Genomic DNA, 22,254 nt, shown 5'->3' with positions numbered 1-22,254 from the left:
AAAAAGCGAGTAACACCACACCACTGGATTCAGTTCTTCATTTCCACGTCACGTTTTTTCAATTTAACACAAAAAATCAAACCATGGTCATCAGCTCCTTGGTATATGAACAATTTTAACCAAAGCTTGACGCAAGCAGTTTGATGCATTCGTTTTTTGTGACATAAAACACGGAGTTGTGTTACCATGACCATTGAAATAAAAGGTTATTTTTTCCCTTGCAACATTTCATTGCGAGGCAGCGACATATCTTGTTGACCTCCTTTCTTGGCATGAAAATGACTTGATTTGCAGGTCAACCGAAAGGCTCAAGCTGATAGGCCAGGGTAGCCTCTTCATCGAACATGTTATCCCTTTCGATCAAGGAGAGTATTCGTGTACTGTTGAAAACGTGAACCCACCTCTAGTCGCCAGTGCCATGCTGTCTGTGCTAGGTATGTTTTGCCATTGCCGGTAATATCATTTTCTCAGAGCAAAATCCGCCATTTTTACTTCTTGATTTAATGTCTGCAGACGTTGAATCAATGTAAAAATAGCGAATTTGTTGTCTGGGTAGTTATAATGAATTATTCTCGTGTCTGAATGCTTGGATTGATTGCACAGATCACGTAAATGCAGCCACTCATGTGTGTGTGAAACGTGAAGGCCCTTGTTGCAGAATAAAGGCACAACGCCTACCTTAGTAACTTATGACATGGTTTTATGTAGTAGAAGTAGAGATTTGACCAAACCAAAACAGATCATATACACACATGCTTTGATGTTTCAACCTGGGGTGAATTGACCTGTTGGGGACTTTATAATAAGTCTTTTATACCTAATATTATGAAACAGTATCAAAGATTCAAAGTACATTGTTTACTTATGCAAAAATAACGTAGCTGACTAAAGAGATAATTGATCCTCATCTCAGACAATTTTGAGACGGTTTAGTCTACGATGGTTAAATCGTTTTGTTTTCGCTTTGTACTGTCATCCCATTGACAACCGATCATGATTTATCATCAAGCATATCAATATTCACTTTTGAGTTGGTAACTTCAACCATTGTCTCATCGAAACAAAAACATCGACGTCAGCTGATGAACGCTGGGTATTGATGATGCAATTACTACCATCCCAGACAGCAAATCAATCTTTTTTCCAAACGTTGAACCAATGTAAAAAACGGCTGCTTTGCTTTCTGGCATGGTGTTACTATTAGACTGAAAACAATGATGCTAGGTGTCAGCAAAAACTGCTATCGTTACTTTTTTCACATTATGATTTAAAAAAAAAACGATTTCATGTTTTATATTCTATCACTCTTATCAAAACATGTAGAGCTCAAAATGATATCCAGCTCATGTTCACCAAACGTTTTGTAAACCAAACTGCTTTCATCTTCAGTTATACTGTATTGATTAGTCATTCAGATTTATTCTTACTTAGGGAACGTTCAAATATTACGTAACGCCTTCGAGGGGGAGGGGGGGTTTATGCAAAGCGTTACGTTAGCGTCACATCGGGGGGGAGGGGGTTCAAGCAAAACGTTACGTAACGCTGTCGAGTACGAAATGGTAGTTTTTTGTGCTGAATTCGTAGTGAAAAAACGTTACATGGGGGAGGGGGGGGATTGAAAAAAGCGTTACGTTGGCGTTGCATGGGGGAGGGAGGGGGGGTCAAAAATTCGGAAAAAAAGCGTTACGTAATATTTGAACGTTCCCTTACACATAAAGTCACTAACAAAAAATGGTTGTAGCTCATAACATTATCTAACATTTTCAGAGCCTCCTTTTTTCTTGCAATCGTCACAGCATGTTCACTACGCACATCTTGGCTGCGAGATAACTCTCCTTTGCAATGTCACCGGTACTCCATCCCCATCTGTAACTTGGTACAAGGATGGCGACGTGGTTACAGAACAATCTTCTGGCAGTATTGAGGTGAGAAAAGTGGGTTTTCTCAACATGGCCTAACCGTCATTTGGCGCAAATTTTTACACAAATCTTTCTCTAATGTAGGATGTAATTTACTCAGATGTACAGTGTTTTTTTTGTAGTGACTGAACTGGCTCACGTAAATCTTGGTTTTAAATGGTATTATAAATACTTTTTTAAGTACCAACATCCGCATTGAGATAGATTATTATTCCTACAACTCATATGTTCTCAAAGACATTTTTCCATCTGTTTAGCTGCTTGCATACGAAAGCACATTAAAAAAACTACAACATCAACTTTACAAGAAAAAAAGTAGATTTCATGCAAGTTTGTCACACATTTTTACAATGGTTATTTGTCGTGTGCTTCATTTGATTGGCATCCAAGTAAAACCTGATGCTTTCGTTTGCTTCGGCGATATTGAAACAGTGTAAATAAAGATCTTTCTGGCGGCGTAATGAGGTAAATTTATTGAGCTAATCACCAGACTCTTTGTGGTTTTTAGAGCTGGCCTTTCTCAATATTTGCCCTGTCTTTTATTATTTACAACTCAAATATAATAATCGAAACGGCAAAACAAAGCCGGGTTTGACTCACATTTTAAAGAATGTGAGATGAAGGTTTAAATCAAACGTTCGGTTTCAAGCCTTTTCCTGCAATAATGTGGTGGTCAAGAAAATAGTTCTATAAGTTCATGGAGCTCGTCTCAGACAGCAAAACAACCATTTTTACATTGATTCAACGCGTGCAGCCGTTGAATCAATGTAAAAAACGGTTGATTTGCTGACTGGAACTTTTCGCTTTAATTGGGAAAATCTTTCAAACGGCCTTTTCACCTTATGGCTGGTGGGCTTTTGTCGTTATTGTTAATATGTAATGGTATATAAGAGAATACTTGGTTTTTGGGGAAAATGGTCCATGTTTTTCCCACGTCTAATGATTCCCTTAGACACAGGTTTTACCGCTGGGTTTTTGTTGTCCTGCAATAGAAAAGTTCTTTTGAAGCAAGGTGTTTCGTATGCTTCAAATCCATGGCAAATCAAAATGCTGATGGAATCAGCAATACGAACCATAACTTTAAACGCGAAATTCATGACTGAATCCGCTAGAATATGAATAAGACTGCAAGCCATATCAGGGAAGTCATGTTGGCACTACACAAACATACAAGCAACATTTGATTTCCAAGACATAATAACAACGATACGACTATATCTGGACGCAGAACAACGTTCTCTACAAGCATGTGGCAAGCTACAATGATGAAGGAATTTATCAATGTTTTGCTCAAAACGACGTCGGGCAGGCTCATGTCACTTATCAGCTGGTCATCGTAGATGAAGGTAAAATATTTAACGAATTTTGCGTATTTGTGATGTAGATTTCATATAATTTTCATTAATATGCTTTTAGACTTAGAGTATGTGCTCTCCCAGTATGGTTGTGTTTTGTCATATATTTCCTATTGTGCTCTCATAGACATTCTTACTGCATACTATTCAAAGGTAGACTAGGGTGGGAATACACTAGTACAGTATCAGCAACTCATACGATGTTTAAGCCTCATTCTGTTATGATTTGCAAGCTTGTAGCACCCGGCTAGCAAATCATTCCTTTTTTATTTCGATTCGGTGTTTTCATAATCAATGTGAAAAAGACTGATTTGCTAGATGAATAACTCTGTTGCATCCATTGGATAACTCATGAAACATTGTGTTGCTAACATCGATATTACATTACCCCACATTACCCTGTGGCATTTCTGCAGCTATGATTGGCCTGAAAATATGGTTTAGCTGGCTGAAATCTCAGCACTCAAAATTGGTTCTTTTTTTCAACAACTACAGACGGTAAATCAATGTGAAAAGACAAGATTTTCTACTTGGGTTATTGTATTTAACGCGAAAGTGAATTTCGTTTTACGTGCACTAACTGAAGTAAATTGCTGAGAAATGTGCAATGAGTCTTTTTGAAAAGTTTGGCAACACCTTTGAAGTCACCGAAGTACATTTGAAAATGATCAGTGTGTTGTAAGATTTTTGTTGTGTGCCCTTATTAGCCAGATTAGGAAATAATCAGAGAGTTGACCTTCGCTTGTTTTCGTAATCCGGTTGCTTTAAAGTCGCAGACAATTGCCATTCTTCGAAATCCAATGATTGCAATACTGGCAGCTCGTGCAGTGGTGTTTGCCACATTTGTCTTCTGGACGTCAAACTAACATCTTAATTTGCAAAAGAAATGTGGACATTTTTGCATGCGAGAGTTAAAGAGTTTTGTTTAAGCTATTAAGCGCTGTTTTTGCTCTGACTAACTGCTTCACCCAGTACCTGTTGTGGTACACTTTGTACATAGGGGCGTAGCCTGTACAAAATTTCGGGGGGAGGGAGCAATGGAGTACTTTTGCACATGTGAGGAGCCCGGCGACGAGTCACCGAAGGCAGAGCACGCACTGGAGGTCTGGGGGCCTCCCCCAGACAATTTTGAAAAAAAATACCTTAAAATTGAACATTCTGAGAGTACTTTCAGCTTAGATCATTAGTAAAATTTTGTCAAATGATGCTGTAAAAGAGTGTAAACTGTGTATTTAAAATGTTTCTGGGGGGCAATTACCCTCTTTGTTCCCCTGACTACGCCCTGTTTGTACACCGACCCTAAACAATTTATTCTGTCGCTTTTAGCCTCGTCACTTTGCAAGGCATTGTGCTGCAGATTTGTGATTTTCCTACAGATCACAAGAGTTACCCTAGTTAGCAAAGTCTGCATTATTTTAACGTCTGTCGATACAAAGACGACATTGTTTATCAGCTGGCACGCGTTGCATCGCCATTATTATCGAAATTAAGTACCAGCCGACGTTTTTCATTTTAATCACTTGTTTTCATGTAAGCGCTGAGTGCAAAGATGTTATTGGTGTGTTCCTGTGGGAGAAGATAATTGCCGTCAACCATAAGAAATTATCTTGAAAGAGATTTCTTTTTTTCTGTTCGGGCAATTTGTCGTGTCTAACAAGCGTGGATTAGATCATCTCTAATTCTTGTCTGAAACAGAAGTGAAATTAAGTTTTAAAAGTTCGGTAACTTTGTATGGTAATGATGGCGCCTGGAATAGTTAGATGACGGGGCAGTTGAATACGAGACTTGATCCATTTCAGCAACTTGATGTGTGGTTTTGGCTTGTGGTTGGCTGTCGAATAGTCAATTTATTTTGTTTCAAAGTCTACTGAAAATCAATACACAACTGTAAAATGTATATTTTATCTTTCGTCTGCAGAGAAAAATAATGTTTCAAAAAATAAATTTTCTTTCTGATGTAAAATCGATTAGGCTGATGCTTTTTCCAATACAAATCCACTCAGTATGGAACAACGAATACATATCAACCGCAGTGAAATGTACATCGAAGTGCTCAATTGTGTTTTCAAAACCACTGAAACAAGCCGCGTTTGTGGCGCCCTGCTGTTAGCATAACCTGCTGTTATGGATGCTCATTGCTCATTTAGCTATATTAACCCTGGGCTTGGATTATCCCTGCTCTGTGTTATATTGCTGCAGCGAAATATCATGGTGTGTCAGATTACAATGCCAACACTGAAACATCATGTTGTGTGCACCTGTTTAACGTTTGGTGGGGCTGTAATTAAAGGCAAGAGCCTGTTGCGGTATTTAACGTTGAGCTGTTTGGTAATATTAGCAAATCAGCTACTTAAATTCTTTTACTTTTGATGTTCTTTTTTTCGCTGAAAGTGTATTGGTAAAGATGGAAATTTATTTCTTGAGTATAAGGTTTTGTTTATTTCTTAGTTTTGTTTTGTTAAAAAAGGCGAATCAAATACGCAACATCATCAAAATGAACATTCGTCAAAAATGCATTTCTAGCTACATTGAATCGAGGTTTTTTCAACTGGAGAATTTTTGTTACTTCTCAACAGAAAAGTTGAGAAAGAATTATGGATTTGTCTGATTTTTGTCAAGTTTTTCTAGTTACCCACTTTTCTCCAGTTAGTTTGTGCGCTGTTCGGCTACTTGCTCTACTCCAGAGCTGTATTGTTGTGTGTTGCCGATGAAATAACGCATCGCGAACCGTGTTGAATGGTTGAATCGTCGTTTGAACCCTGCGTTTGTTTCTGTGGCTACTACACAAACTACTTATTTTGTGGCCCAGTAAACCAAGATTTTATCAACCCCCCACACAAAGTATTTGTTTTTTTCTTTTGAATGTTTTATCTTCACTTACGTTTCATACAACTTTCCGTCGCTCATCCTCGGAAAAAAATCTCTCATTTTTTGTTATATTTTTTTTAAACCCGCCTTTCTGTAAAATCCGTCATTTTTGCATTGATATAACGTCTGCAGACGTGTCCAGGATACATGCGTATCCTTGTGATGCATCACGAGTGGTACAAAGTTTAACATTGTAACAAATCATGTAGTTTTACGAACACTAGTCACAAACGCTACTGCACACTTCCACGGGGCAGGAGACACTGTCTTGTAAAATGTAAACTGGGCTATGTTTGCTTTACTTGATAAGCTAGGCAAGCAGGCGTAATTAATATCTTGCCACCGCCGACTACTTCAACTTTCTTGATAACAAAGGTCATTACATGTGTAGGGATTGGCGCCAATTTCAGAATGTATCTCTTTTTGCCAAAGATAACCTTACATTGTTAATATTTTGTAATTATGACCGTTTTTCAACTTTACATGACAAAGAATTTGCTTTTGCAATTTGATGTTCTTCCTTGTCTTTAGTCTGCACATTAAAGATGTGACGATTTATTGCAAACACAATTGGCTTAATTTATGTCTCTGTCAAAAATTTTAAGTGTATTCTTGTAGAGTAGAAATTTATCTTGCATAAAAGCGTTTTCACTTTTGTCAAAAACAAAAAAACAGTAAAGTGGCGAAATTAACATTTTATTCTCAATGCTAAAAACGTTCCTTCAGCAGCCATAGAAAATAACAAAGCCAGCAAACGAAAGCTGTTTTCCTCATATTGATACAACGTCTAAACTCATTGAAGCAATTGAAAATGTAGAACCTTTGTTAGCTTGGCTGAGATGAAATGCGCAATAAACCCAAATTGCACAAGTTGGTAAGGTTTTTTCAGCTTGTATAATCGATGCTGACCTGTTAAGATCAGAGTATGTCGATGTTTTGTGGCAATTACATTTGCTGCTGGTATGTTTCACCCTAAAACTCTTCAAAACTCAACAGAATAATTCACGATCCGTTGCAGATACTGGTCGTCGCCCAAACCAAGATGGCGTCCTCAGGCTTGATGAAGCCACATCCAGGTAAATCATTATCTGTTAATTGTCGTAATTTGTTTTTTTGCTTCAGTGTCTTTAGCATAAAGCTCATGACGTCACACAATTCTAGTATTTTGTTATCTTCTCATATCAGACACCTTATGTTCAGATCATTTGCTTGTGCAACGTTTATCATGTGCCAACCCAGATACTAAAAATCCGTCATTTTTACATTGATTCAACCTCTGGAGACATTGAATCAATGTAAAAACGAGGAAATTGCTGTCTGGGAAGGCTCTTCTAACCGCAGCCAGCTTGCAGACTGCGATAGATAAGACAGAATACAAACGCAGGTGGTGTCGAATCTGATTGTGTTGAAGGAATCTTGTATTGGGTTCAGTACAACCGCAAGTTCACTAAAACATGTTCATATTTACGTCTATGCATCGTCGTGTTTCATTGCATCGTTTTAAAAGTATACAGATTACAGATTAATGAATGTCTTGGGTTGTTATCGATGCATTGATTGACTTTAGTTTTGTCAGCAACATACAAACAACTGCAATCTTAGACAAAAAGCCATTGTTTGTACAACTACTGCGTCTATCTGCTCTTGGGTCTTTCTCTAGCTTGTTTTTCTGAGCTGTGGCTGCTAAATCGATTGGCATTTGTTTTCTTTTCTTTGATCGAATTGCACTTTTCTTTTTTAAATTGGACTCTTTAAAGATGTGAAAGACGTAAAGACTTTTAAATCTAAATGGGTTGTTTTTTATTCGTCCAAAAGTCGATAAAGAGTTTTCACGTGTCAATCGGCGAAGCCCATGCAGCAAAATCGGTCATTTTGACATTATTCAACGTCTGCAGACGTTGAATCAATATCAAAATGACGGATTTTGCTTTCTAAGAAGTCTGACTCGAACTTTCCTACCAGGTTCTATGATTTCACATTCCTTAACGTTATAATTTCACAAAGCGACATTTAAACAAAGTACACTTCTTAGCAGCCAATTGATTAAAATTGCTAGTCAACTTGATCGAAATTACACAGCGCAAAGGAAAGATATCGAACTTATGCTTAGCAAACGTTTCGAAAACTAAACTGTTTTCATCTTTAGTGACATCAATACCATTACTTCTGAAAAATATCCAATTCTCCAGATTAGTGCCAAAAATGTCAAAGCAAGATCTTGGTTTCTGTTGGGGCTCGAATCAACAATGGTGGAAGCAAGCTCCTTCTATGATTTTTTAGGATTTCGGTTAGAGAGAAGCTGTTTACCATTTCGATTCAAGGCTAAGCAAGATCTCCAACGTAGAAATGCTGTCTTTCAAACGGTTTTGAAGTAGATTTCGACAAAAATTAGAAACAAACTAGACGTTTATTCAACGTAAAAAGCACGGAGTTTGTTAGCTGATAAACTGCAGTTATTTTTTTTTCAACAACAAGCATGCCAACTGTGAGGTTTTCTATGAAAGTTAGCACGAACTCATTTGAAAATGAACTAAAGTTAACGTTTTTCCACGCAGCCACGCCGTCATATCGTGGCCTCCATTCGGATTGCTTCATCCCACAACTTACTTGGTCCATGTTGAGGACGTGGAAAGCAACGGGTGAGCAAAAGTTGTCGTCGTTTGAAACTTTTACGTCATTTCAACATCGCTGGACCGTAAATCAACCAACCATGATCGCAAATTTGTAAAATAACATTTTTAAATTGCTATCTTGAAGTGGTTGTCAAACATATTTCTTGTTTAACCAGGCGCCAAGTTCTCACCAATCAGCAGCCTACCGTTACTCTAAATGACCTACAACCCGGTCACGTGATGAAGATCTCGGTGGTTCCGCAGGCCTTGCTGTGTCATGGACCGTCAAGCAAGATCTTAACATTCACCGTTTCAAGCAGAGATAGTGTTTCTGGTAAGACAACACCTCGAAATTCACTTTCTCCACTTCACGCAGGTGCGAGTAGCTCGTTAAATCGAAGACCTGTTACCTTCAGATTTCTTTGAAACGTGCAGGAAAGTTTTATTTGCGTAAATTAACATTGGTTTTGCCATAAAAGTAACGCTGCGTATTGCTCGAAAACGTGTTATATATCCCTCATAAAATCTGATACGTGGGTACCAAATGTTATGGTTTTAAAAATTTATATAGCCTGTCGTAAACAGGATCTCCGCTTGATCAGAACGCCGATAAAACACTCTCTTGCACCTGCGCTTTTCGCCGACTAAAGATCGATGAGTTAGAGAATTTTTTGCGGGAATTGACGTGCATTGATGTCAGCAAATATCGATTTTATGTCCCGATGTTGATAAATGTGGGTGGTGTTGATATGAACTGATAAGCCTATTACTTAAATTGACTTAGCGGTTTCGTCGTCAAAACCACTAAACCAGTTAACAGCTTTTTTGCCCAAGACTTTTGTGTTAATTCTCCTTGTTGTTATAAACCTCGAGATAAGGATCAAGGCCAAGTTGATCTGAAGCTTTTCGTCATAACAAACTGTCAAAATTCTTCCCTGATAAGTTCACTTAACATGAGTTTTCCTTTTTTGTCCAATATTGCACTATTCTAGATAAGAATCCACAATTTTGGCATTTGTATTTTCAACGTACATAAATGCTCACTACAGACAAAACTTTACCTTTTGCGTGAGCTTTTTTCATTCACTTAACTTCCCAAAGACTAAACTTTTTTTTAAATTACTTTCTTACAGGATCTGTTCTCAACTTCGCTGCCGACGCTATTAGCTCCACCAGCATACTGGTTTCTTGGGACCCCCCTGTCACCAACAGGACCGCCGCTAACTCACGATATCAGATTGTCATGGAAGAAACCAGTGGCTCCGATCCTTTGATGAAAGTAAGCGACAATAATCAGCTATTTGTGACCAAAAAGTTGTTAACAATAAAAGCTGCAAACTAAACTTTCTGCGGGCACCGCGACTTTTGCCGTAGGACAATGCACGTTTAACAAAGTCATGCATGTTATTTGTGAAGTCATGTGTATTATTATGTTGGTGTAAAGAAGTAATTTTTGTCGTCTTCCAACTAATTTTTCTTTGATTTACAATAAGCGAATGAAATTGAACAGGTAATAACTGTTTACAAATGTTTCGGGATGTGATTTTATCAAAGTTGTGTTAATTATCTTTGAAGCGGGATGGTTTCGCAATGGAGTTACCCGTACAGTGCTGTATAACTGTCATGATCAGTAAACATACGAAACTTAATAGATGTTTGAAATTCTACTCAAAGTATTCTCGATCAACAAAAAAGTTTGATGTTCAGCAAACAAACCTTTCAAATCACTTTCTATCCGCAGGAAAAGATCACTCCTCAAACCTCTTTTGAATTCAATGGCCTCAAAAAGTACACTTCATACCAGTTCAAAGTGGCCGCTATTGGCCCCAAGGGGCTTGTGGGACCCTTTACCCCATTACTTGTCTCTCAAACACAAGAAGACGGTAATTCTAAATTTAACAATAATTTTATCAGTTTTTCATGCGAAAAGTTTTGTGTAAGTTAATAAAAATGTTGCATACCACTTGAAGAGAAAGTGTATTGGAGATGAGATGGATATGTTTTATTTAGCTGACAAATTGAGTTGGTTCAACGTTGAGTCGATATCACGTAGACGTAAATTTAGAACAAAATCAGATTTGTTTGACCAATCACAGTAGGTCTGATTGAAGCAACTACACAAACTACTACAGTATCATAGCCGATGCGGCCTTTGGTGAACTAGATGCTCAGTTCGTAAACAACTACACAAACATTTCCCTACAAAATTAGGTAACAATTTAGCTTTGCTAGAAATTTCCTTTTTGCATTGAATCAACATCTGAACAAGTGGAATCAATGAATAAATTTTCATTCATGCTTCAGAGCCCGATTCCTCTCCTTCTAACATCACTGTGGTCTCGGTAAGCAGTGACAGTGCCGTTGTACAATGGTCTCCCCCTTCGAATAGCTCTATCAACGGAGTTCTGAGAGGCTACCGGATCAAATACAAGGATACGAGAACACTACGGACTCGCACTGTCACGGCCGACTCGCACGCAACTCGCTATACCCTGAAAAGTAAGTTGCACTCAGAAACCAGTTTGTCAAAAATCCGGTTGTGTTCTGTTGGAATATATTAGGTTTCTGGACTGTGACTCATTTTGTTGCAGACCTGAGAAGAAGCAACGAGTATGCTGTGAGAATACAGACTCAAAACCATGTTGGCGTCAGCCCTCTATCGAAGAAGTTATTCTTCCAAACTCAAAGACGGGAGTTAAAAGGTAAGGGTTTTGTATGCTGGACGTAACATGGCGGGGTGAATGGCCGACTGCTTGGCTTTCAACCGCACGGTCTTGATTCACCGTTTGGCTGGGTTGAATGTTTGAAAGAAAATATCACTTTTGCCCCTGAAGATAACTGGGTTGAAGGAAAAAGCCAACTATTTACTTGTACCATTGTAGTACCGAGTACAATAAAAAAAAATCATCTTTTTAACCAGACTTTGGGAAACTGGGTATAGGACCTTTCTATTATAGTCATTTATTTTACTTCTTGAAAATATAAGATCCATATGTTGGAATGATTGAATTTTCTGTGTTCCCCGATCGATACTGCGAGGCTTCATTTTGCTTGGTGTCTACCACGAGATATCACAAATTCTTTATACTTACATTTAAACAACGTCTGATCGCGCCTAGACAAGGCAAACGCGGTCGCCTGCTTGATGCATCATTTGCTTGAATGTGTTGTTCGATATTGAGCTGCACAGGCATGATTGACAGACAGTCAATAAATATTTAATAAAGTTCCTAATCTGTTTGAAAAAATCCAACATTTTGTCAAGCACAGCTACTTTATCTTCTCTTATGTTGAACATGAAAACAATTATTTGCCATGTATACACATCACTGTTCTTTGATTTGCCCCATGTAACAACGTTCCCATGATGTATCTTTACATCAACCTGACAATAAGTTCATGAAAATAATTTGAAAAAGTGTTCCCACACGTTGCTTTGATGTTATCAAATCTAAAAGTGATATTTTTTTTGCAGAGTCAACGCGACCCGGGCCACCAGACGTGCTGGAGACGCAGCGGACAGCTGATGAGATAGTGGTGGTGTGGGCTCCGCCAGAAGGGGACATCTATGTCCGGGAGTACATCATCGGGTGGGGGAAGACCAACCCTTACGAGTCCATGGAAACGATCGATGGGAAAGTGAATTATTTTCGAATCACTGATTTAGGTTTGTGCCCGACGATTTTTGACGTTTGTTAACCTTGGTTAGACGTCAAATTGCATCAAAATATCATTTTCACAGAACCATCCACGCAATACTTCATCAGGGTGAGAGCAAGCAACAAAGCCGGCTCCGGGATGGAATATCACACGACCGCGCGCACAAAAGCTTTGGAAGGTAAATGTTTATTCTTTCAAGCAAGCACTGGTTTGTGTTGCAGTTGCAAGACGGGATTTTCATTCGAACAGCAAATAGCCAAGTTACCCGATCTCAAGCCTATTTTATGTCGACCTTGTTACGTTAACCCTAGTTTTTAAGAACTTTATTTTTGTTAGCTCATTTCAAGCAGCATAGTGGTAACACATTGTTTGCTGTATACCAGCTTGCAAAATTGGTTGTTTTCAAACGTCTGCAGACGTTGAATCAATGTAAAAAATTCCTATTTTGTGATCTCAGATTCACTGGTAATCGAATCATTGCCTCTCTAATAGCCTGTATTTTTGAGTAATATTGTTGTCAAAACTGCCCACATTCATTTGTTGATACAGGTGAAGCAATTACAAAGTTTCAGTCAGACTTTTTTCGCCTTTTTGTTGGTTTAACGTCATGCGTCCTTACGTTAACGTCGGAAAGACGTGATTTTGTCTTACGCGAATATTTTACGTTAACTTCGAGCTTTCATTCCAAAGCATTTCCACATCAGAAAATTTTTGTAGCATCATTAGCTCCACACATCACTTTCATTTGGGAGCCGTGCGATCAAAGCTATAATCCATTTTACTTATTTTATGTAGATATAACGTAGAAACACGTTCACTTGATACTGACACGAATCTTGTAATTACCTGTTCCATACAAGAGCTAAACCCACAGTATGAGTTACCAACGTTTAAAAATACTCTACAAGTTCAAACAATTAACGCCGCACAATTCTGTTCAACGCTTTTTGGTCAACTTCTTTGCTGTACCGAATGGTTTAACGCGCACGTGTATATGTCGTTTTTATCTTATATTTATGATACATTTCATTTTCTGGTAATACTTTTTGAAATGGTTAAAAAGTTGCTTCATTGCTTCACAACACGAACATAACTTGGCGGTGCGGGATGCGCAAGCATGTTGACGGGACAAGTACAATATACTCCCCCATCAAAGCTCCATGCTTTTTATCAGTGGTATATGCTTATGGATTCTGCTAAAAAACAAAACTATGCATTTTGTGGACATACGTGTCTCTGATACAAAGCTTCCCAGCTAACAAAATCGGCTTTTTCATTGATTCAACGTCTGCAGACGTTGAATCAAAGTAAAAGGGCCAATTTTGCAAGCTATTTTACTGCTCAAACCAACGCTATTGCTGTACAACTCACACACTTCCTCACGTATATTGCAGACTCTATTGCCGAGCTGTTCCCACCTCTGGGTGTACACGTTGATGTGTTAACACATACAACACTAAATGTATCCTGGCACGACCCGGACAAGAAGAAGCAGACCCGTTACTACGTGGTGAGTTGTGCTTTTTTGACTGACGAAGACTCGCATGTTTACATTGGTTCAACATCTTTTCAGGCGTTGAAGCAACGTAAAACTACATTAACTACCTACGTTATCTTATTTGTCACCTATGCAGCCTTAAAACCGCAGCATGCATGACATCCAGCAATTGTAATCCGTAATTTTTTCTTATTTGTGACAAGTAGAGTGGACCCTGGCTGGGAAAAGTCAGTAACGTCGTCAGATGTTGAAACGATGTAAAATAACCGCTTTTGGTAACGAAAATTTTAATAGACTGGATGATTTTATTAAGATTTTGCATGACGTATAAAATTAATAAAGCGTCTGTTTGTACACTTGACAAGGTCAAATAAGCATTCAAGAGACTGCACAACATACCATGCCTTGGGTAGAGTAGGTTGCCAGTAGCACCATAATTGCGTCATAGAAGTTGGCGAAAAACATGCTATTTGGCGACATGTGTGGAGAGCGTAAGCAAAAGCAAAAAAAAAAACAGCGTCGTATGAGATTGGTAAGGATAAACTGAAAATAAGCATCTTGTGCGACCGCTAAGATTGAACATTATTGGTCGCGGTGCACAAGTTTAGCCGGTTAATGACAGATTAATAATAACTGTTTTGAGGATTATATCTTAATTTTACTGTGTTGTGTTTATTTGAGCGAACAGTGTAAACACTTTTACTTAAGAGCTTTACCAAATTCTCACTCATTAATAACCATTACAAATCCTCTATAAGATGCGTCGCAGAAATACCAGAACAGCACAGATCCAAAATCTAATTACTTTACTTAAATAAAGTTTATGTTCTACGTATTGCAACGTTATTTAGATGGAAAAATGATGTGATTAAAAATTCTTTACATCAGGAATAAGCCAATGTTATGAGTTATTAAAATGAAAAAGCTTGAAGTTAATCTTCACTGTTCCAATGGAGAAGTCCCTTCAAGGAAAATCCAAACTAATTTTCATCAATATAACGTCTACATACATCATCACGATGTCAGCAAGTGTTTGACTAATTGGGATTTCTCCAACTCACAACGATAGCGACATTGTTCGTGCACAGACATTTAACTAAAGACAAATATATAGACATTTAACTCAGCACCAAGAGAACATACAAGGTAAGCTTCAGTGAAAAAAAACACACAGCGGTATATTAAAGACGTTTGTCTGTTTTGTTTCGTCGGTTTAAGATCTCACAACGTTACAGCAACGACAGAATTGTTGGTTTAATGCATCACATATCTTGTTGACTTACATTTAATGTCAGCAACTGCAAAGCATTTTTGGCTCACTCCTACCCGTGTCGAGTTACACGGTCCCTCATCAAAACCGTAACTTTATCCTTTATCGTTATCAATTTTACATGCCACAATTTGCCAGTAAGTCCATAGCTCGTGGCAGGTAATAGTTTCTATATCGAGCTGGGGATTTGCAAGACAGCTCTCCGGTCGATGGATAAACTACACGCCGCATTCTTTCATCGGTTATCAAAGGTTTGAGAGAGCACTCGCATTTCCACCGGTTGCCCTTGATCCTCAGCTGGTGCAGAGCAACAAGGTTTAAACTGAAGCGGTCGCTGCTGTTCTCGCTTGTCAGTTCAAGGCTATCAAGTTCCTGTGCCGTTCTATTGGCTTGACGAAGTTGCACAGACGGCATGTCACATGTGCTCAAAGTACGCGTGCTGAGGCATTGAATTGCATTGTCTCTCAAGTCAAGTCGCGACAGCTTCGGCAAGCCAGCAAAAGCCATCCTCGCTATCGACTCGATGCGATTTCGATTGAGCTGAATCGTCTCGACGCTTTGTCCCGAGGTCGCGAAAGCCTTGTTAGGGAGAGTCCTAATAAAAAGATATTTGTTTGAATTTCCTACAAGATAATGTTTCCAGCCAGAAAATCAGTCTTGACGTGAATTCAACATCTGCACACGTTGAATGAATGTAAATAAGGCTGATTTACAGGCTGTGTTGCCACAAAATACTGTTTTTAGCTTCTATAGCAACTTTAAGTTAAGCCATTGCTTTTATGCAAAAAACAAGCATTTTTTACATCAAAAAGCTGTAAACTTATCGTAACAATGCATACATGAGTTGCCCCAGCCTTCAAACACTTTGAAGACAAATGATTGACAAAGCCCGATCACCCAAAAGATCTTTTCAAGCAAAGCCATCACCTAATTTGGTTGTCTTGAAGCCGCAAGTCCCTCAGCTCAGGCATGAACATGAAGACACCTGCGTCCAGGTGTGAAATGCTGTTTTCGCCCAGGTCAATAATCTTAACATTTCTTAAACCGTTCGCTGGCGAGAAGAGGTCCTCGCGGCTTAGTTTCTTTATTTTGTTTCGTCTTAAAAAAATCTCTTCCAAGCTGTCGTAATAATAAATGTGGTCGACCATGTTTAAATCCTTCAGACTGTCAAATCCGTTTTCATTCAAGTTCAGTATCTTCAATGCTGGCCAGGTTGATAAAAGACATTTCGGAAGCTTCCGCAGTCTATTCCCACGTAGATTCACCTGGGTAAGCCGGGGGAAAAGCTTGTTGATGCTGTTGCATGCCCCTTTCAAGCCTGCAATATGAGTTGTCGAAGCGTTATTGACAATGATTTCTGTGATTTCGTTGTAGCGAAGTCGAAGCTCTTCAAAGTAAACCGTAATGTTGAATCGAGTCAAATCTAAGCGAGTCAGGAAATTTCCGTCAAAATTGATTGAGGTCGTCCATTCTGGGATTCCGTCTGGGAATCCACTTAATTCTTGGCTATTGCAGTCTATCGTGTGTACACTGGCGTAGTAGTCACAGATGCAAGGCCGTGGACAAGGGGGTCCTGCCACAGATCTGGACACAACAAAACACAAAACAACGGTCAAGCATGGAACGCACGACAATCTCATCATTTTGATTTTTCTGACAACAAAACACAAAACATCTGTTGATCAAAATGCTGCGTTAGTAAATTTTCTTACATGACGTTTTTTCAACGTCTCAAGGCTTCTTTGTGGTTGCGTGATAATTTTAGCATAATTGGATTATCACCTATCCATCTTAACAAATTTACAGAAAGTGTTATCACCTTTTTGCTAAAAAATCGCCAATCCACGTTGTTTTAACGTCTTTTGACGTACAGATGTTGTCAAATTGTTTGACTTTCTTTGACAATCGTGAAAACCACAAAACTGAAAGCGTTCACGCCAATTAGCTTGTGTAAGCAAAAGCTAATCACGCAAGACTGGAAGGCAGGAATTTATTGGGGCGGTCTCTAACAGACTTTAATCCTTACTCACTTTCCTCACGGCTTTACAGGCGGCGTGGCACTGTCTCTAAATTTTCTAAAACGTATCTACATGGTGATATATTTTGAACAGTTGCTGCGTCTTGAATTTTCAATAGACAATTTCATTCTTGAAAATTTAATTTGAAGCGTGAATTGTGGAAGTTAGCGTGCATCTCTTCGCTAACACTTTTTTCCAGACAAAGGTTTTCTATCGACTAACAATACTTGCCATTTCTATCTGTGGAAAGAGAAAATGAACTCAGCAATTTTCAAATTTAACCTTTCAACTTCTACCAAACTAATTTTCTAGGTCCGATACAAAACCAACGTACCAGACGAACCTAGAGTCCGATACATCAACGCTACTGACTTAAACTGCCTCATTCATGGTCTGCGACCACATACACTGTACGAGATATCTGTCAAGGTTGTGCAAGGCAACAGGCGAAGTACTTGGTCCATGACAGAAGCAGCAATTACCGATGAAAGTAGTAAGTCAATTTGCTATCGTTAGCTGCCAATTATGACGGAACCGTGTTTTTGTTTTCACGTGCCTTCGAAGGCGTTGGTTTTTTTTCTAGTGTATGCTCAATGCAACATTTTCATTATTATGATTCATTTTCTACAGAAGTTGAACTTGAGTAAATTTTAGCTTTTTATTTTTGTTTTGTGCCTTTTAGAAATTGTTCGAATTTTTACGTTTTGTACAAACTGTTTTTTTTTTACTTCTGTGTGTCATGTTAACTTGTTTTAAGCGAAAACATCTCTGTTTGATTCATTGGCGCTTCCTCTCGAAACGTCATATCCAAAAACATGGTCACTACTGGACTGTAGTCATTCTCGTGTGCGCTTCACTGATTCTGTGCGTCTAAGTAAACACAGCCCTAAGAAGGCCCCAAAGTCTATGTTCGGCTTGTCATACAACCAGCCAGACGGCAAATCAATGTAAAAAACGATTGATTTGCTGTCTGGGATATTGACAAGGGCGCTCTAGAATCTAAAGTCCTTTCTTGCTTTTCAGAGCCAGGATCAGCACCAACAGACTTAACAGTCATGCCATTGGAAGGCAAACCTACTTCTGTCCAACTCAACTGGCAGCCTCCCGAAGAACCGAATGGAGAATTGAATGGTGAGCTTCCTTGTTCAAAGACATCTACTTTTGTCAAAGGCAACAGTCAAAGTTAGAAGAATCCTTGCTGCCACTAGCAAAGCTGCCATTTTTATATATAGCGACGTTAAAACGATGGGAAAATTGCTACATTTACTAGCTAACCGGGCAGTGCAAATGCGAAATTAACTTTTTTTGAAATATTACGCACCGAAACTTGTCAGCGATTTTATCTAGAAGGAATCTGACGCTTTTACATTTACATCATTTTATGTCAAAACAACAACGACAAAGCAACAATCTTAATTCCCATTGGCAGGCTATCTAATCTTCTACACAACGGATCAATCTGACGACATCGGCAACTGGGTGATAGAGCCGGTGGTAGGGGAAAAACTTTCGACCACCATCGAAGGTCTAACCCTGGACACGCAATATTACTTCAAAGCATTGGCTCGGAACAGCCACGGCGTGGGACCTTACTCCGAGGTGGTGGAGTATGAGACATCGAAAGGGACACAGGTTGACCAGGGTGAGTTGCAGCAATATTGTGAAGTGACAGAGCCTAAGCAGAATCCGTTCTTTTTACATTGATTCAAAGTCTGCAAACGTTGAATCAAAAGAATGGATTCTGCTAGCTGGGAATGCCCCCCAGCTAACAAACCAGTCTTTTTTACATTGATTTACATGCGTTTGCAAACGTTAAATCAACGCAAAAAGGGACTGATTTACTGGGTTGGGGCTCTTTCAAGCTGCTGTCTGTTTCCGATGATAACTTCTTACTTAAAATAACTTGTTTACGCGTAACCAAATATGGTACATATGTTATCTTTTGAGAGATTATTGAGTTACTAAATTACAGGCAGTAGTTTGTGATAAAATTATCAATTTTACACGCCCTGATTAATTTCGTTTTCTACAATTTGGCCTGAAACAACTTTACCAAACTTTTTTTTTTGACATTATTTTTCATCTAAACCTGATTTCACTCGCTTACTATCCCACCAGTTACGTCACCGTCTTGGAACATGCCCAACTGGATGTGGTACGTCATCATAGGCGGAGTCGGTCTACTCGTGATAGCCGTGGTTCTGGTTGGGACAGTTGTCGTATGTCGCAACAGACGATCTTCCAGATTAAGGTAAAAACGTGTTTTGTTTATTCAACAAAGTCTTGTTATTACTTGGATATAGTTTTCAAACAAAATTTACTTCCTGGCGCTCTTTGAACGTTCGAAAGTGTATAAACAACGTAAGACAAGCAGATTTTTTTAAAGCCTTAGAATTTCTACATTTTATGTTTAGAACGCAGAAAAGATAGACTGTTCTACCCACTATCTACCGCTTGTGTTTTTGCATTATTTCAACATCTTGAAGTAAAAACAACAACCCAGACAGCAAGACCCGTCAATTGCACATTGATTCAACGTACTGAAGTTATCTGAGATTGGTGCAACATCAACACCAGATATCTTTTGTTTCAATTTTATTTTTTTTTTACATAATTTCAGGTCGAAAAACAGAAAGCAAACAAACAACATCCCACGCTCTTCCGCCAACGGAATCCGTTCCATGTCCTCGGACTCCTGGCCAATGTCCGCCCAATCGAACGTATCCGCGGCGTCCATGCGGCTCCTCCGCCCAGAGGAGCAAATGGAGCTGAGATCCATGAGAGGGGGAGGAGGAAGACATGTGTCCGACTATCCTTACAGAAATCAATCCACTGAGTTCGCTCCCTTGAATGGTGGGTTGGTTGCTGATTAAGCATACTTTGGTTATTTAGAGCCGATTGAAACATCTTTTGCTCCAAAGTCTTCAGATCAAATAACTTTTTCTAAAACTTGTACAACTCCTGTGTGAATTCATTCCCAGCAACCAGGCCTGACAAGTGCTGCCATCACAGCCACAATAATCTTACGTGACATATCTCCCCGAGAAACGGATATGCTATCGCCTACCTCGTCTCCATGGACGGTGTAGCGTTTCTGATCTGTTTTGGAACTTCGAAACAAATCCTTTACAGGAGTAACAACCAGATTTGAAATGTCATGAAAACATAAAGTCTCTAAAATGATTATGTCTATTGGTTAGCCTACGGTTCGTCAAGTTAGGATTGTGAGAAATTATTTAGCTGGACAACTTAGTGGTTAAAGACGTCCACTCTCTCCCCTAAAAACCCTGTGTTTTTATTTCAACCATGTAGCAACCCATGGGCATCTTGACCGTGCGATTTAGGTTTCGATGCATAGCGCGATTCAAAAGCGTCACAGTTATTCGTCTCTTGGGTTTGACAAAATTGCAATTTTGTTGCAGCTAACTCTCATTTTCAATACACCACGTCCACGAGACATGTGACAACTGCTTGTCATGTTCATACTTATTGCTCTATAGCTTCTAACCGTTACCTTTCTATGCAGCCTTTTGCATTTGATCTTGGTCTTTGTGTCCTGTTACAACTCATCTTTCCAGGAGAAAATGATTGTTTTTACCAAAAATTTACCTTTGCTTGTTTGGTTTTATTACAACTGAAACACAGTTCTGGCTCATTCATTCATTCACAAAACTTATGTCTGGTGCAGCTAAACATTCATTAAACGTAATTTCGATATCTTCCCACAGCAACAGAACAACTGTACCACGGCAATTACCCTTACCTGTCCCATCACTCGAACTTGAACGACTTGACAAGGTCTCCTACAGACTCAGGTCTCCGCTATGCCTACCCCAGCAAAGGTGAGCATGATCTTGTGTTTTGGATCTATTCGGGTTATTTTGGGTGTATTTTATCAACCTAATATTTTTGTTAAATTAAGTTCAATTTAAGACTTTTCAAATTAAAAAAAGTTGCATACCTCTGCTTCAGATCAATATGGGAACGGCATGTTACCGATGCCACCCCTGCAACAGCCGCAGTATGAAAGGCAGCAATACGATCTGGAACGTAATTACCAACTTTCCAATACAACCCCATCTCCACAAGGTGACCTATTGGCGATGTAGTTGCTACTTTTAATGTTGAAATAACGTAGACAAGTTTCATTATATGAAATACAGCCGGCAACTTTGAGACAGGAATTGTTTCGTCAAAGATTGGTGGACTTGGGTTTGAAATAATCAAATTCAAATTTGTTGAAATTTATTTGTTTGAAATAATCTAATTAAAACTGGACTACTACTACTACTACTTGCTTTGTCATTAAAACAACGTATGTTAAGCATGTATACCAAACATTAAACCAACTCTAGTACCCTTAGACATTTCCTGTTGAAGTTCTCACAGAACTTCTTAGCCATCAAACTATGTCATTTTTTTCATTGAATCACAATTTGCAAACGTTGAATCAACGTAAAAAGGGCGGATTTTGTTGGCTGGGTTGGAGTGAAAGTGGAACATGTCAGTTTACTTATGATATGATTCATATCAGCGATGTTATGATAGCAACTTACCAATGGTTCTACGAATAGAATGTTTTTGTAATGTTTGTTGTTTTAAGCGTGTGTGACCTGGTTTTGCTTTTCTTCCACAGAACCCTTAAGTCTTTCAAGATTAATTCTCCATAATTTATTTTCTTACACTTATCCCACAATGGAGGCTTTAGATTTCGACTTGGCGATTTTGTAATCATTGCTATTACGCAGTAGACCGCAAATTTAAACAGAATTTTCTAATACTTAAAATCAACGTTAACCGACAAAACATCAATAAAAATAATTAATCTGTGTTACCCAATTTCATAACTCTTCCATGTGAACACAATATCAGCCCACAAATCAATTTATTTTGTGTTGATTCAACGTCTGCATGCATTAAACCAATGTCAAAAAGTACTGTTTCGCTTACTCACCACTCGCAGTTCGAAGTGATGCACTTACCAATAATGATGCAACGTCACAGCAACGTTGAATTAACGTAACGGTTCCCAATTAACAAAATACTTTGCCATT

At 38.7% G+C, this 22,254-nt stretch overlaps 2 protein-coding genes across 2 annotated transcripts in view; one reads left to right on the top strand and one right to left on the bottom strand.

Annotated features, from left to right (window-relative positions):
- The window catches only part of LOC145786910 (neogenin-like), a 32,373-nt gene that overhangs the window by 8,694 nt on the left and 1,425 nt on the right, over positions 1 to 22,254 (top strand). Inside the window, exons 5-24 of the mRNA XM_082598650.1 lie at positions 295 to 434; positions 1,768 to 1,925; positions 3,148 to 3,265; positions 7,161 to 7,218; positions 8,698 to 8,781; positions 8,931 to 9,088; positions 9,888 to 10,033; positions 10,496 to 10,637; positions 11,059 to 11,253; positions 11,346 to 11,456; positions 12,230 to 12,421; positions 12,497 to 12,592; positions 13,809 to 13,924; positions 17,513 to 17,693; positions 18,224 to 18,331; positions 18,630 to 18,842; positions 19,319 to 19,451; positions 19,821 to 20,053; positions 20,929 to 21,042; positions 21,173 to 21,289. Coding sequence (XP_082454776.1) covers positions 295 to 434; positions 1,768 to 1,925; positions 3,148 to 3,265; positions 7,161 to 7,218; positions 8,698 to 8,781; positions 8,931 to 9,088; positions 9,888 to 10,033; positions 10,496 to 10,637; positions 11,059 to 11,253; positions 11,346 to 11,456; positions 12,230 to 12,421; positions 12,497 to 12,592; positions 13,809 to 13,924; positions 17,513 to 17,693; positions 18,224 to 18,331; positions 18,630 to 18,842; positions 19,319 to 19,451; positions 19,821 to 20,053; positions 20,929 to 21,042; positions 21,173 to 21,289 — 2,813 coding nt within the window. The remainder of the gene's footprint in view (positions 1 to 294; positions 435 to 1,767; positions 1,926 to 3,147; positions 3,266 to 7,160; positions 7,219 to 8,697; positions 8,782 to 8,930; positions 9,089 to 9,887; positions 10,034 to 10,495; positions 10,638 to 11,058; positions 11,254 to 11,345; positions 11,457 to 12,229; positions 12,422 to 12,496; positions 12,593 to 13,808; positions 13,925 to 17,512; positions 17,694 to 18,223; positions 18,332 to 18,629; positions 18,843 to 19,318; positions 19,452 to 19,820; positions 20,054 to 20,928; positions 21,043 to 21,172; positions 21,290 to 22,254) is intronic.
- On the bottom strand, positions 14,248 to 16,830 carry LOC145786796 (podocan-like). The gene is made up of 2 exons (XM_082598539.1): positions 16,110 to 16,830; positions 14,248 to 15,777 (listed from the first exon to the last, which is right to left on the bottom strand). Exons 1-2 carry the CDS (start codon positions 16,823 to 16,825, stop codon positions 15,300 to 15,302), a joined length of 1,194 nt encoding a protein of 397 aa, XP_082454665.1. The 5' UTR covers positions 16,826 to 16,830; the 3' UTR covers positions 14,248 to 15,299.

This window comes from Aplidium turbinatum, chromosome 17 (genome assembly GCF_918807975.1).
Source record: "Aplidium turbinatum chromosome 17, kaAplTurb1.1, whole genome shotgun sequence".
In the NCBI taxonomy this organism is placed as follows: domain Eukaryota; kingdom Metazoa; phylum Chordata; class Ascidiacea; order Aplousobranchia; family Polyclinidae; genus Aplidium; species Aplidium turbinatum.
This window is presented reverse-complemented; position numbering and strand designations above follow the sequence as displayed.